Source organism: Cetorhinus maximus, chromosome 6 (genome assembly GCF_964194155.1).
Source record: "Cetorhinus maximus chromosome 6, sCetMax3.hap1.1, whole genome shotgun sequence".
NCBI lineage: Eukaryota > Metazoa > Chordata > Chondrichthyes > Lamniformes > Cetorhinidae > Cetorhinus > Cetorhinus maximus.
In genome coordinates this window covers 74,023,646-74,037,584 of record NC_135884.1, presented here as the reverse complement: position 1 = coordinate 74,037,584, position 13,939 = coordinate 74,023,646, and the positions used below count along the sequence as shown (strand labels likewise).

General features: G+C 41.9%; 1 protein-coding gene across 4 annotated transcripts in view; it reads left to right on the top strand.

Moving 5' to 3' along the window:
- ip6k1 (inositol hexakisphosphate kinase 1) overlaps positions 1-13,939 on the top strand; it is a 94,016-nt gene that overhangs the window by 22,647 nt on the left and 57,430 nt on the right. For 2 of the 4 annotated variants that reach the window (XM_078543858.1, XM_078543860.1), the window contains exon 2: positions 7,403-7,784. In XM_078543858.1, the coding sequence (XP_078399984.1) occupies positions 7,562-7,784 (223 nt within the window). In that variant the 5' untranslated portion in view covers positions 7,403-7,561. Of the gene's footprint in view, positions 1-2,301; positions 2,421-6,780; positions 6,854-7,402; positions 7,785-13,939 lie in introns of those variants that run through there. The other 2 variants (XM_078543857.1, XM_078543859.1) reach the window with 2 other exon arrangements.

Sequence of the window (13,939 nt, the reverse complement as noted above, 5' to 3'; positions counted from 1 at the left end):
GTGATAGGTGGAGGCAAAGGAAGATTGCAAAAGATGTCATAAACAAAAGGTCGGAGGGTCACTTTCTATGACACTAGGTGTAAGTTTACAATGTGATTAATTATAAAAAATAAAAATTGACAATTGCATTTACACATGAGTAATCACAAGAGGCCACGTATTTGATAACTGGAATCTTACTTGTCCAGTGACATGCTTGATTGGGAGGTAGGTCTGTGTTCCAGGTGTGAGAGTTTGGTATATTCTAGTTTTAAAGCGTTAGGATGTTGGTTAACATGCTGCACGTGGTTCAATGTTTATGACCAGTCTTATTGAACAGACTGGTGCCAATAGACAGGAAAAACTACATTTGCACTTTTCTGATTGACACTCTCAAACTGCTCCTAGCATCAGTGATGTGCCTCTTTCCACTAGCACCTTACCCTAATGTTATACAGCTCAAAGTAAGCTCTGCAGCAACTAAAGTTTAGAAAGAGAAAATCCCTCATTATACTGTTCCGTATTGTCACGGTTCAATTGGACATAGTACAAAATTCTCACAGATGCACCAAAGCTTGACTGAAATCCCAGTCACAAGACTGTTTCTGAACTTATGTTGTGTTTATGTACCTGTAAGAATTAGTGTACTTCAAAACAATACCTGAATCAGATTTTATAACAGAAACATAGAAGACTTAAGATATTTGAATCACTTTGCAGCTTGTACAAAAACACTTCAATGAAAGCAAGGAATGTTCAGCTTGAGTCTCAGCTGATGTACCCTTGTGATGCTGGATATACTGTTGCAGATTGGTGTTGTGTTCTGATGGTGTAAAATTGGCTTCAGCATCACTGCACCAGAGAGGGAGAAGTCAAGCCAGTGTTTCTGCTTCAGTCGCTAGAAAGTTGTGAATACAGACATTGGGTGAGAACAGGATCAGACTCAGTTGACTGTGATTCCTTCACAGTTCGCTGCCTTGGATCGCACATAAAGAATGGCAACCTGGGTCCCCCGAGGTATCAAGCTTCATAGGAGCAGGTGAAGGGCATTTAGCCCTTTAAGCCAGTTCTGCTATTCAGTTAGATCGTGGCTGATGTGTATCTTATTCCATTTACCCATCTTGGTTCTATATCCCTTAATAACCTAACCTAACAAAAATCTATCAATCTCAGTTTTCACATTTTCAATTGAGCTAGCCTCAACAGCCGAATGAGAACATTTGATTTCAGGATACCGGAGGGGACAACTGTCTCAGTATTATAAATAACCAGTCATCTGAGGAGAAAATAGACAAGCTAACGTTTCCCACCAAGCCATATGCCATCCTGACTTGGAACTATATCACAGTCACTTCACTTGTCATTGGATCCAAATCCTGGAACTCTCTCCCTAACAGCACTATAGATGTACCTACACCACATGGATTGCAACGGTTCAAGAAGGCAGCTCACCACCACTTTCTCCAGGGCAATTAGGGATGGGCAAAAATGCTGGCCCAGCCAGCGAAGCCCACATCCCATGAACAAATTTTAAAAGTGCAAAATTTACACCTGACTTAACTTGCCTTTTCTCTTCAGGTGCTGGCAAGCAGGTATATTTCTGATATTGGCTGTTCATTCCCTCCGTCTTCTTTATGTAAGGAACCCCTCTCATTTCTGGGCTTGCTCTTTACTCTTGAATTTTAATGATTCATGTGAAGCTCTACATGAGCTGGACATTTGGCCAGCCGTTTATAGTTTCTACAGTTGCAACAATTTTCTGCAGGAATTGAACTGGAATCCCTGTGAATGTGTTACACAACAGTATTGAGGAAAAATCCTGATCCAGCCACTTGAGTGGGATGTTGGGGGTGAATCCTGTATATCACTGAGCATTCCATATGAGGGTCCCACAGGTGGAACATGTTGTTATTGAAACTGTTTTGTTGTTAGATGAGTGTATGTTTTTAGGAATCAGGTCCATATGCTGGTAGTTGCCTCATTATAAAGATTCAGGTTCAGTTTCATAAGTAGATTTGAACTCCTGAGCCTGACTGACCCTGCAGAACATTAGATCAAAAGGGAGGCCTTCAGAACCAACCGCTGACCGTTTGTAATGCACCTGTATCATTGTGACATGCCTGCTGTGTAAAAACACCTTTTATCCATTCTATTGAGTAAGACAAAACATAGAAGGGTAAACCCACCCCTTTTAAATGTTTTCATCTCTTACAGACTCTGACCCATGTGAATGGTGACAGCTATTCAGTTGAATCAGGCATCACAGTCTAGCCAGCAGGTCAAAAACCTCAGCTGATTTTTTTTTTCTTTCCTGCTTTCTAGCACTGAGCGAGACCAGTTAGAATGCCCTTGTTGCCGCCCCAGTTGCCAACTCAGCAAAGTACCTGTTGGTGACGGTGACATTTCTACTCTATGGTTCCGTTCCATGCTGGACTTTTGGGGTGAGGCTGAATAGGTGCCAGGGGTAGTGGGTCAGTATAAAATGCTGCTCATTTACTGAGTGGTCAAAGATCATGATTGTACTGTGTGCCTATTCCACACGCAGTTATGGGAAGTTCACTTAGCATGTGCAGTTCCATTTATCCTGCAGTAGTAGGATTGGATATGGAGTTACAAATGTTGTAGCTTGCCTCTGGCTTTGATTTCACTGAAGCAGTTTTCTGTTTCGCTTTGGTTTAAAGGGTCAGGCTGGCTGTTTTTGTACGCTGAAAGTGATACTCATTGCAGCAGTTCAGTTATCCATGTTATTCTATGATATGTTTTGCTTTCGTTGAATGGAAAATCCACCTTAGGCTAGGTATTAATACCCAGCCTCTCGAGAAGCTGAGAGCTGGATTTCTGTATTAATTCTTTCTCTGTCTCTGCCTGTAAAGGATATAGGAGAAGACCATCAGGCTCAATCATTGCCATTAAGGCAGCCAAGACTATGGTTGGATGTGACCTGCTTTACAATGCTGGCAGATAGGTTGTGCAGATATGCTGCTGTATCTGAGCAGGTGCACAAAGTCACAGGACAAGATTTCAGGCATGGAACATGGTGAAGTGATTCTGCATTGCATTTAATCCAATAATAAGGGAAAATTAACTGGAAATGCAATTGAAAAATTGACTGACGAGGAGTGAAAGATTATAGAAAGAAAGCAGGATTAGCTTGAGGAGAAATGAGAGCACTTTCTAAAGTAGATGATGAAGGCAAAACACTCAGGGGATAGTAACAGACTTCAAGAGAATGTAGACAGGCTAATGGAATGGATGAACACATGACAGATGAAATTCAATGCCAGAAGAAAGGTGATGCATTTTGGTAGGAAGAATAAGGAAAGACAGTACAAGTTAAATGTTGCAGTTTTCAAAGTGGTGCAAGAACAAAGAAGTTTGTGCTCAACTCTTTGAAGGTAGGAGATCAGGTTAACAAACTCATTAATAAAGTATATGGGATCCTGCACTTTATAAATACAATATAGATTACAAAAGCAAGAAAGGTATGCTAAGCCTTTATTAAACACTCGTTCAGGCCCAGTATTGTGTGCAGTTCTGGTCAGCACACTTTAGAAAGGACCTGAAGGCTTTGGAGAGGGTACAGAAGAGATTGGTTCCCGGGATCAGGGATTACAGTTATGTGGATGAATTGGAAAAGCTGACATTATTCTCCTTGGAGCAGAGAAGATGAAGAGGAGATTTAATAGAGGTGTGCAAAGTCATGAAGGGTTTAGATAGAGTCAATAAAGTGAAAATGTTTCTAGTGGCTAAAGGGTCGATAATTACAGGGTACAGATTTAAAGTGATTGGAAAAAGAACCAGAGGTGACATGGAGGAGAACTTTATTGCCCAACTAGTGATTAGGATTCAGAATACACTACCTGATGGGACAGTGGCCTCCAAAAGGGAATTGGATAAATAATTGAAGGAGAAAGCCTTGCAAGGTTATTTGTACCCCCCGAGAATCCAGTATTGAAGAAATAAGACTGAAGGGAAAAGCCACAACCAAAATGTGCACATCAAGGTCCCAACAGCAGTCAATTCCTGCCCTATTGGTTGCCTTGTAGTGGTTGTGCAGTAGTTGTATGCATGAAATGCCCAAACTGCAGTGGAAAGAAGCGCTTTTTGCATTTTAAAACGCTAATCCACATGATTTTTATTGTTGCCTTTGGATGCATTTAACATACTGGTACCAGCACCATGTAAAGGAAATCAGGCTTAAAGCAATACATTTTAGTGGTGGGAGAGGATTGCACTTTCCCAAATTTCTGTTCTTTTTTCATACATCAGGTGTCCTGACCAGTGGAAATTCATTAGAATATTTGAGTCTTAATTCAGGCTGATGAGTAATCTGCATCTAATGATTGAGCTTCTGCTTTTCTGTTATGGAGTGCTCCTTTCCCCCATGGGCATTTACACAAATCCAGATCAAGAGCTTGGGTGTAGAACTGCAGAAAAAAGGCTCTGTTCTCAGTCATACTCATAGAGTTTAACATAGTCTACCAGTTCAGAATGCTGCTGCTGCTTGTCCATCTAGGACCACCTAACACTGAAATATTGGATCCCGGTGTGCTGCAACTAAATGGGAATCATCCCAGTCATTCCATTAATGGACAGACTGGGCCCTGTACTACAGAGCTGCCCGGTTTGAGTATGGGATTATTAAGGGCTGGCTCAGTTTTAAATTCCATTGTTAAGCATGTCATTTTGGAACCACTTCCCAAAAGGCCTCACTCACTCCCCCCCCCACCACCACTTCTCACTAGCTGGCCATTAGATAACTGATAAGCATGGGTTTGAACTCTCAAAGATGTTTATTATCCTTTCATGGGATGTGGATGTTGCTGGCAAGATCATTTGTTGTCCAATCATAATTGCCCTTAAGAAGGTGGTGCTGATGCAGACAGAAGGTACTGGGAATTTCTCAGGAGCAGCATGGTGACTAGCACAGCACACCTTAAACCGTGTGAGTACATCAATCGCCATCCTTCTGAGCACAGTGTAGCTCCATACCTTATTCCATGGAATGATCAATTAAATGTATAGAAATCCTAGTGACAGCACTGATTTGAAAATTGCAAAAAAAATCACTGAATTTTATTTCTTGGAACTTAAAAGATGGTTAAGTTTTCATTTTCTGAGAATTTCTCTTAAAAATTCCAGATAGGATCATTAATAATTTTCATTGTTACCCTATTATGATAACTTTAGAATGGTTCTGAAATTAAATCTGTAACATGCTGTTAAAACAGAATAACATTTTGACTCAAAAATAAGAGCCAAATTCAGGCAAATGCTATGTATGATGGCCTAGCTCATGTAGCACTATGTCATACAGTCCACAGAGTCTCTGGTTTGAATTCTGGACTGTGCTGAGTTAGTAAACCACAGTCATGGCATTGCTGGAACTTTGGCCTCTCTGTCTGGACATCAAGGTTATTGCAGAATATAGGCAGAGTTTTTCAATATTGCTCATCCCAGCGAAAGAGAACATAACAGTTGAGTGTTTTACCCCCCATTATCTGCTTTCCCCTTGGCATGTTCTGTTTAACCAAGAATTCTCTTGAACGTTTGTCTGCCTGAAGTTTGAGTCAGTCCTTTATGATGCCTTCTCCAGTTTTCTTTCCTGCCCCACTGTTGCTTCCCAGCACACTGCTTATGTGGCTGTTCTACCAGCTCGATCTAGTTAGTAAGTGTCGCCGCCGTGGCTGAGCCTAGTGCTGTTCTCTCATCTAATTCCCACAAACAGCCGTTGCTGCTGAATAGCAAACAGAAGCAAGAACCTCCACTGATTTTTGTTTTGCCCTCCTTGCCAGCAGCAGCTTTAACAAGGAGCTAGTTGTAGAGTACAAACTGATTAAATGTGGGTTGCTGGGAATTTCCATCACACCATTGATAAACCCTGTCTGTAAGTAATGCTGAAAAGTCAGAAGCGGCAGTTCTCACCAGGTTAGTGAGCTGGAACCATGCTTTCATATTTGATGGAGTGTGCTGAGATATTGATTTTCTGGGAATAAAAACAATAACTACCCTTTGTATAAAGCACTTTTAATGTAAAGCAGCAAACCAAGCTGCTCAAGAATATCATTAAAAATAACTGAGTAGGTCAAGATACACAGAGTTTTGGACTAGCTGAGGTTAACAGAACATGCTTGATTAGGGTGGGGGGCACCAAGCACAGCGTTAGAGCTGTTGGGTCTTGAAGTTGAAGAAGGCACTTATAAACGTTTCAGCAGCTGATGTAGCAGTGGGGATGAAGGTGAGCACTCTGGAAATGGCTTGGAGTTTAAAGTTTTCCTCAACTCGATAGAAAGATGATAAATGGCTAAGTACAGTCTGAGAGTAAGGGAGAGGAATCGGCGGCAAGACACCAGAATTAGTTGTAGGTGCTGAAAACAACAGTTTTAACTGTATTAATGTTAAATTGGAGGAAGTTATGATTCATTCAAGACTGGGATTAACATTGTCACAAATTGAATTGTATTGAATCCCATAGCTCACAAATAGATTATTTATTACAGTTCCTCCAGCAGAATGATACGTTCCATATTGAATGTTGTAGCACTCCATCGTTTTAAAGCAGTGCATCATCTGACTTTCCACAGGAGGCTTGCTGGTCATTTTTAAAAATAGACAGGTGTCGCCCATTTGAGCTGTCATCCTGTTGTAATACCAGTGCTACTTTTAATACTATCTTGCATCAGCACTTGCTTTGCCAGTCACAGCTGCACACTCGTCATTTACAGGTCTTTGATACTCCAGCTTCTGTTAATATGTGGTTACTGCTGAAAGGACACTTTCCACATTTGACGCAGCAAATAGACAGTACCATCTGAGGAGCTGATTGTTCTGACATAAGTGTTCCAAATGTGCTTTGAAAGGCACTTTGGTTTGGGTGAGTGATTTTTCTCGGCATTTGCAATACAGGAAGTGTTCTGCGACTGTAAGTTGATCCTGATTGCACCAATTGTTGTCCATGTTAGTTTTCCGAATGTTGCCCCCATTTGCCCTAGTTTGCAAATATTGACCACTTTTTAAAAAATTTTCTTTATGAATCTTGTATCCACAAAGGCAACAGATGTTGTGAAATGGCCACACTCCATTTTGGGCACTGAGTTTCAGCATCACATTGATATCAAGTAAAACTTGGGTTGCGCTGCCTGGCCACATACTTCAACTCCAGATCCCAAAAAACACCTCTGCTACCCCAGTCTGAGATTATCCTGTGGTCTCTTGATGAGCGAGAATCCCATTAGTTTTATACTTGGAATGGGATTAAGATTGCCTAACCACATTTCACTTTGAACCCCTGCAGCAAATACAGAGGATTTGTTCATCAGCCTTCATCCCAGAGGTTAGAGGCTAATGCCTGAGATGAGGTGCCAGGGGATTTCTGGGTTTCAAGTGAGCTGACAGTTTTTCCTTTTTCCCTTTTCTCTTTTAGAAGTGAACATTGCACAAGACAGCTGCGGAGTTTGGAGTTGCTCTTCCCTGATACTCATTGGTCCTGGGGCTGGCCCTCTGGCCCAAATACACACCCCCAGCAAAGCCAGGCCTATGCACTGTGCTCCATGTCTCCTCTGAGCTGCGGCCCAGTAACGCAATGTGCCTTTTGGACACCATGGAAGTGGGGAAATATGGTAACAACACAGTTCCAGAGAGAAGCAAAGGAGTACTCTTGGAGCCTTTCATTCACCAAGTTGGCGGACACACTAGTATGATGCGCTATGATGATCACACTGTTTGTAAACCCCTCATCAGTCGAGAGCAGAGGTTCTACGAGTCACTGCCACCAGAAATGAAAGAATTTACTCCAGAGTACAAAGGTGAGACATTACAAATCTTGCAACTAAAGTTAGCAGTACCAATCCAGAGAATTCTTTTTCATATCCTTTATCTTTGGAGGAAATTTATGCACCTTCAAGAAAACATTCTCTTTGCTGGGATTAAAGCAAAATACTGTGGATGCTGGAAATCTGAAATAAAAACAAATAATGCTGGAAAAACTCAACAGGCCTGGTAGACCTGCTGAGTTTTTCCAGCATTTTTTGTATTTAATTTTCTTTGCTGGGTTTGCCATGGTTCAGATTGTGGAGGTATTTGTTATCTTGTTGAAATGGGAGCAATTTGATTAGTTACTGAATCTGCTGACACTCTGCAGTATTTCTGCTTTAAATAAATCCGGTATTTAATCCACATCACTAAATCATGGCCGCAAAGAGGATAATAAATTAGTTTTAACGCTGCAGAGCTGGGCGAGACTCATTGTTTAAAAATAGTACTTCAGGCTTGTAAAACTCCAGATTTATCAGTGCACAAATGTTGCATTCACCAAACTCTCAGCTCCCATTCTACTCAATTTCCTCCTTTTAAAATAGCAGTCCATCCCATCGACGCCAGATACGCTGGGACAGGGATGTCCAAGCTTTTGTTTTTGGGCCTTTCCATTCACTTGCATACATGTCAGGTTACTGGTACCAGCACTTTATGATGTTCTTGTTTAGGATTTATCCACTAACAAGGCAACCACTTTTTGCAAACCTGTAAATTCATCAACTTCAAACCCAAAAGGCCAGCAAATATGAAATAGAAGCACAAACTGGATTCAGATGCTTCGACAACCTGGTCTGCAGGTTGTCCCAGGGCCACAGGTTGGACATCCTGCCCTATGGAGCCCTATCTTGTACTCACCTGGTTTTTATACATATGCACTGCCCAGCCAAAGGTGTGGGTTTTGGTGGTCACTGCACAGCAATCAGGAACAGAAGCCTTGGCTGATGAGTGTTTCTGTTCTCTTCTCCCCTGTCCAGTAGCACTGAGATTGGTCATGCCTCACCATAGCCCCCAGCTGTGATCAGCAAACTCACCATGAAGCAGGGATCTTTCTGATGATCAGTCCCCACCGAGCCATAGGGAGAAGATTTCTCTTAAAGACTGGCACTTCCTCAGTACTGCCCTTTCCACATTTATTGACCCCTTCCTGTTCAAAATCACCCAACCCCTCTGTTCTTCCAAACTGTTGCCTCGCCCCCTTCAAAGTCCTTGAATGTGGAGACCTGGAATATACGCCTGTTTTGTGAAATCATCCTCCAAATATCATTAGAATATAACCAAATTTAAAATGTGTATAAACCCGTCAAGAATTAAGTAAAGTAGCCCAAGGAAACACCACATTCATATCAGTATTTCTTCTTTGAGTCTTAAAATTAAAATCTCATCTCATTTCACCACTATTCGTTCACATCAGACACAGTATTTAAGAACCTGCAATCCAGGAAGCTTTTCACTTCTTAATGTAACATGTACCGATGCCATAAAAATGCAATAAAAGAAACAGATACCAGCTGGCCTTAATGATAAAACAGTGCTGAAAAAATTGCAATGGAATGACCAGGGAAGTGACTGTTTCTTGCTGAAAAGAAAATCTGGTCACAATATTGACCAGATTCCCCATGTCGAACAAGCAGAGTTGGGTATACTCACATTTGAGTTGGGGAGTGTCCAGTTTTGTGGGTTTTGGCATAGGACCTAAAAGATGGACATGAAAGAGCGAGGTGATTTGGATGCATTGTAGCTATGCGTGTAATTCAATACACCCACAATCTTTTAAACCATGTAACCATGCAATCAATTTGCACCCAGATCAAATATGTAGCTAGGTGCAAATGTAGAGGAAACTCAAGACCATTGTTCCAAATCTGTGCTCACCTTTCCCATAATGCCTGTTTGAATCTCCAATCGAAATTCAGCACTGAAACAGCCCTAACCAACATCACAAACAGTTGGTCACATAGATGATCACACGGATGACTATACCATCCTTCTCCAATGCTTCTCCTTCATTTTCCAGCTCATTGGAATTGCTCTCACTTGGTTACATTCTGACCTTTCACATCGTAGCCAAAGCAATTTCAGCAATGGCTTCTCTTCCTGCTCTGCACAGTTACCTCTGGAATCCTCTAAGGATTTTTTTAATGACTTTCTCTTCTTCATTATCTACAGGTCGTCACTTGGCAACATAGGGATCAAGTTCAATATGTGCAAGGGCAACACACAGTACTACCTCTTCACTATTGCTCTTGATCCCTCCACTGCCTCTGCGTTGTCAGACTGCTTATCTGGTTGATTCATGATTTTGTCTAGCTAAACCTAAGTGTCTTTTATACATGTCTGAGCCATGACAAGTGTTGGCAGAGTATTGTGTCCTTATTCAAGGCTGAGTTAGATAGATTTTTGATTGACAAGGATGTCACGGGTTATGGGGGCGGGGCAGACAGGAAAGTGGAGTTGAGGCCACACTTAGATCAGTCATGATCTTATTGAATGGCAAAGCAGACTTCTGGGGCCAAATGGCCGAATCCTGCCCATTGTTCTTGTGATATTTGAGTTTTGGGTTATCACGGGTGAGCCTGATCTATCCACGTTTAACTATATCACGTGTACTTCCAGATGGGATCACTGGATGGTGATGAAGAATGGGAACCCTTGCTGATTTTCCACACTCTGAGCTCAATGCAAGTATCCCTGTTGCCAACCCTTGCTGCAGAATGAAAATGGAACCCTTTTTTTGTTTAGTTATTGCATAAACCAAATTTCAAATACACTTCAACAAAGCAACCATAGAAAAGTTAAGCGCAGAAAGAGGCCATTCAGCCTGTCGTGCTTGCGCCAACTGGCAAAACTAGCCGCCTGTTCTAATCCCAATTTCCAGAACCCAGTCTGTAGCCTTGCAGGCTACAGCGCTTCAGGTGCAAATCCAGGCACCTTTTAAATTTCTGCCTCAACCACCAACCTGGGCAGCAAATTCCAGACACCTATCCTCTGGGCAAAAAAGCTTTTCCTAATATCCGCTCTAATCCTTCTAACAATCACCTTAAACCTATGCCCCCTGGTAATTGACCCCTCCACTAGGGGAAACAAGTCTTCCCTGTCTACTCTATCTAGACCCCTCATAATTTTGTACATCTCAGTCAAGTCACCTTCAGCCTCCTCTGTTCTAAGGAAAACAACCCTAGGCTATCTAATCTTTCTTCATAGCTGCAATTTTCAAGCCCTGGCAGCATTCTTGTAAATCTCCTCTGTACCCTCTCCAGAGCAATTATGTCCTTCCTGTAATGTGGCGACCAGAGCTGTACACAAAACCCCAGTTGTAGCCTAACCAGCGTTTTATACAGTTCCGGCATTACATCCCTGCTTTTGTATTCTATATCTCGTGCAATAAAGGAAAGCATTCCACATTCCTTCTTTACCACCTTATCTACCTGCCCTGCCACCTTCAGGGACCTGTGGACATGCGCTCCAAGGTCTCTCACTTCCTCAACTCCTCTCAATATCCTCCTGTTTGTTTATTATTTTCATGCTTTGTTTGCCCTCCCAAATGCATAATCTTACACTTTTCCGGATTGAATTATATTTGCCACTTTTCTGCCCATTCAACCAAACCATTGATATCATTGAGTCCACAGCTATCCTCTTCACTATCAATTACATGGTGATTTTTGTGTCATCTGCAAATTTCTCAGTCATGCCTCCCACATTTAAGCTTAAATTATTAATATACCACAAATAGCAAAGAACCCAACACTGAGCCCTGTGGAACACCCTGGAAACCGCTTTCTAGTTGCTTCAACATCCGCCGCCCTTTGTTTCCTGTCACTAAGCCAATTTTTGGATCTAACCCGCCACATTCCCCTGTATCCCACGGGTTTTTACTTTTCTGACCAGCCTGAGAGACCTCGTCAAATGCCTTACTAAATAAAATCCATTTAAACCAAATCCACTGTGATGCCCTCATCAATCCTCCTTGTTACTTCCTCAAAAAATTCAGTTAAGTTAATACACAACTTTCCCTTAACAAAACCATGCTGACTATCCCTGATTAAACCGTTCCTTTCTAAGTGACATTTTATCCTGGCTCTCAGAATTGATTCTAATAATTTTCCCACCACCGAAGTCAGATTGACTGGTCTGTAATTATTTGGCCTATCCCTCACACCCTTTTTAAATAATGGTACAATGTTTACAGACTCCAATGCTCTGGTACCTCGCCTGTATCTGGTGAGGATTGGAAAATGATCCTCAGCATCCGTTATTTCCTCCCTGGCTTCCTTTAACAGTCTGCAATACAATCCATCCAGCCCTGGTGATTTATCCACCTTCAAGGATGCCAGTCCCTCCAGCACTTCCATTCTTCTTATACTTATTGTACCTAATATTTCACATTCCTCCTGATTAGCTAGAATGCTTGCATTATCCCCCCGCTTTGTGAAGACAGAGACAACATACTCATTAAGAATCCTGCCCACATCTTCAGCATCAACGTTTAAGTTACCTTGTACATCCCTGATGGGCCCTACCCTTTCCTTAGTTATCCTCTTGCTCTTAATGTACTGGTAAAACATCTTTGGGTTTCCTTGATTTTTACCTGCCAATATTTTTTCATATCCTCTTTGCTTTCCTGATTTCATTTTTACTTCCCCTTCTCTAGGCATTCTAATGTGTTACTTTTTTTCTGACTGTCATAAGCTCTCCTTTTTTGCTTTATCTTACCCTATATGCTTCTAGATAACTAAGGTGCTCTAAATTTGGTAGTACCACCCTTTTTCTTTATGGGCACAGGCCTACACTGTACCCGTTCACTACACTGTTCACTTTTGAATACCTCCCATCGATCTTCCACTGATTTCCCTCAAATAGCTGCAACCAGCCCACTTTTGCCAGGTCACCTCTCAGCTTTGTAAAAGTTGTCTTTCCCCAATTTAGAACTTTTACTCCTGTTCTATCTTTGTCCTTTTCCATAATGACACTAATTCTAACGTATTATGGTCGCCATCTCTAAAATGGTCACCCACTGCTCCTTCATCCACTTGCCCAGCTTCATTTCCTAAGACTAAATCTAGAATTACTCCTCCTCTCGTTGGGTTTGTTACGTGCTGGCTAAAAAAGTTCTCTTGAATGCAATTGAAAAATGTTGTGCCCTCTGTGCCCTTCATACTGTTCTTTTCCCGGTTGATATTAGGGTAGTTGAAGGCTCCAACTATTACTGCCCTATTGTTTTTGCACTCAGAAATTTGCCTGCATGTTTGCTCTTCTATCTCCCTCTAACTATTTGGGGGTCGATAGTACACTGCTCGAAGTGTTGCTGCCCCTTTTTTATTTCTGAACTCAACCCATATGAGCCTCATATGATACTTCATTTAGTACATCATCCTTCCTCACAGCTGTAATTGTTTCTTTAACCAATAACGCTACACCCCCACCTTTTTTTTTAAGCTTTCTCTCTATCCTGTCTGAACACCCTATATCCAGGGATGTTGAGCTGCCAATTTGGCCCTCTTTTAGCCAAGTTCCCATTATAACAATGATATCATGCTGCCATGTGTCCATCTGTGCCCTCAGCTAATCGCTTTGTTTGCTATACTCCTTGAATTTAAATATATACCTTTTAACATTGCCAAATTCCTGTGCTGTACATTTTTTAACCTTTGCTTCTTCTGTCTTGCAGAGTCACTAACTAATTTTCTGTCTCCTGCTCCCTGCTCTGAATTTGTTTGAGTCTGCCTTCAGGTTCCCATCCCCCTGCCAATCTAATTTAAACCCTCCCCAACGACATTCTCAAATCTCCATGCAAGGACATTTGTCCTGGCCTGGTTCGGGTACAGACTGACCGGCTTGTACAGATCCCACCTTCCTCAGAACCGGTCCCAATGCCCCAGAAATCTGAAGCCTTCTCTCCTGCACAATCTCTCCAGCCACATATTCATCTGGTGTATTCTCCTATTTCCATACTCACTAGCACATGGCCTTGGGACTAACCCGGCGATTACTACCTTTTGAGGTCCTGCCCGCTAATCTCTTTCTTAACTCCCTAAACTCAGCCTGCAGAACCTAATCCCTTTTTCTACCTATATTGTTGGTACCAATGTGGACCGTGACCTCTGGTTGTGCACCCTCACCCTACAGAATGCTCTGAAGTTGCTCG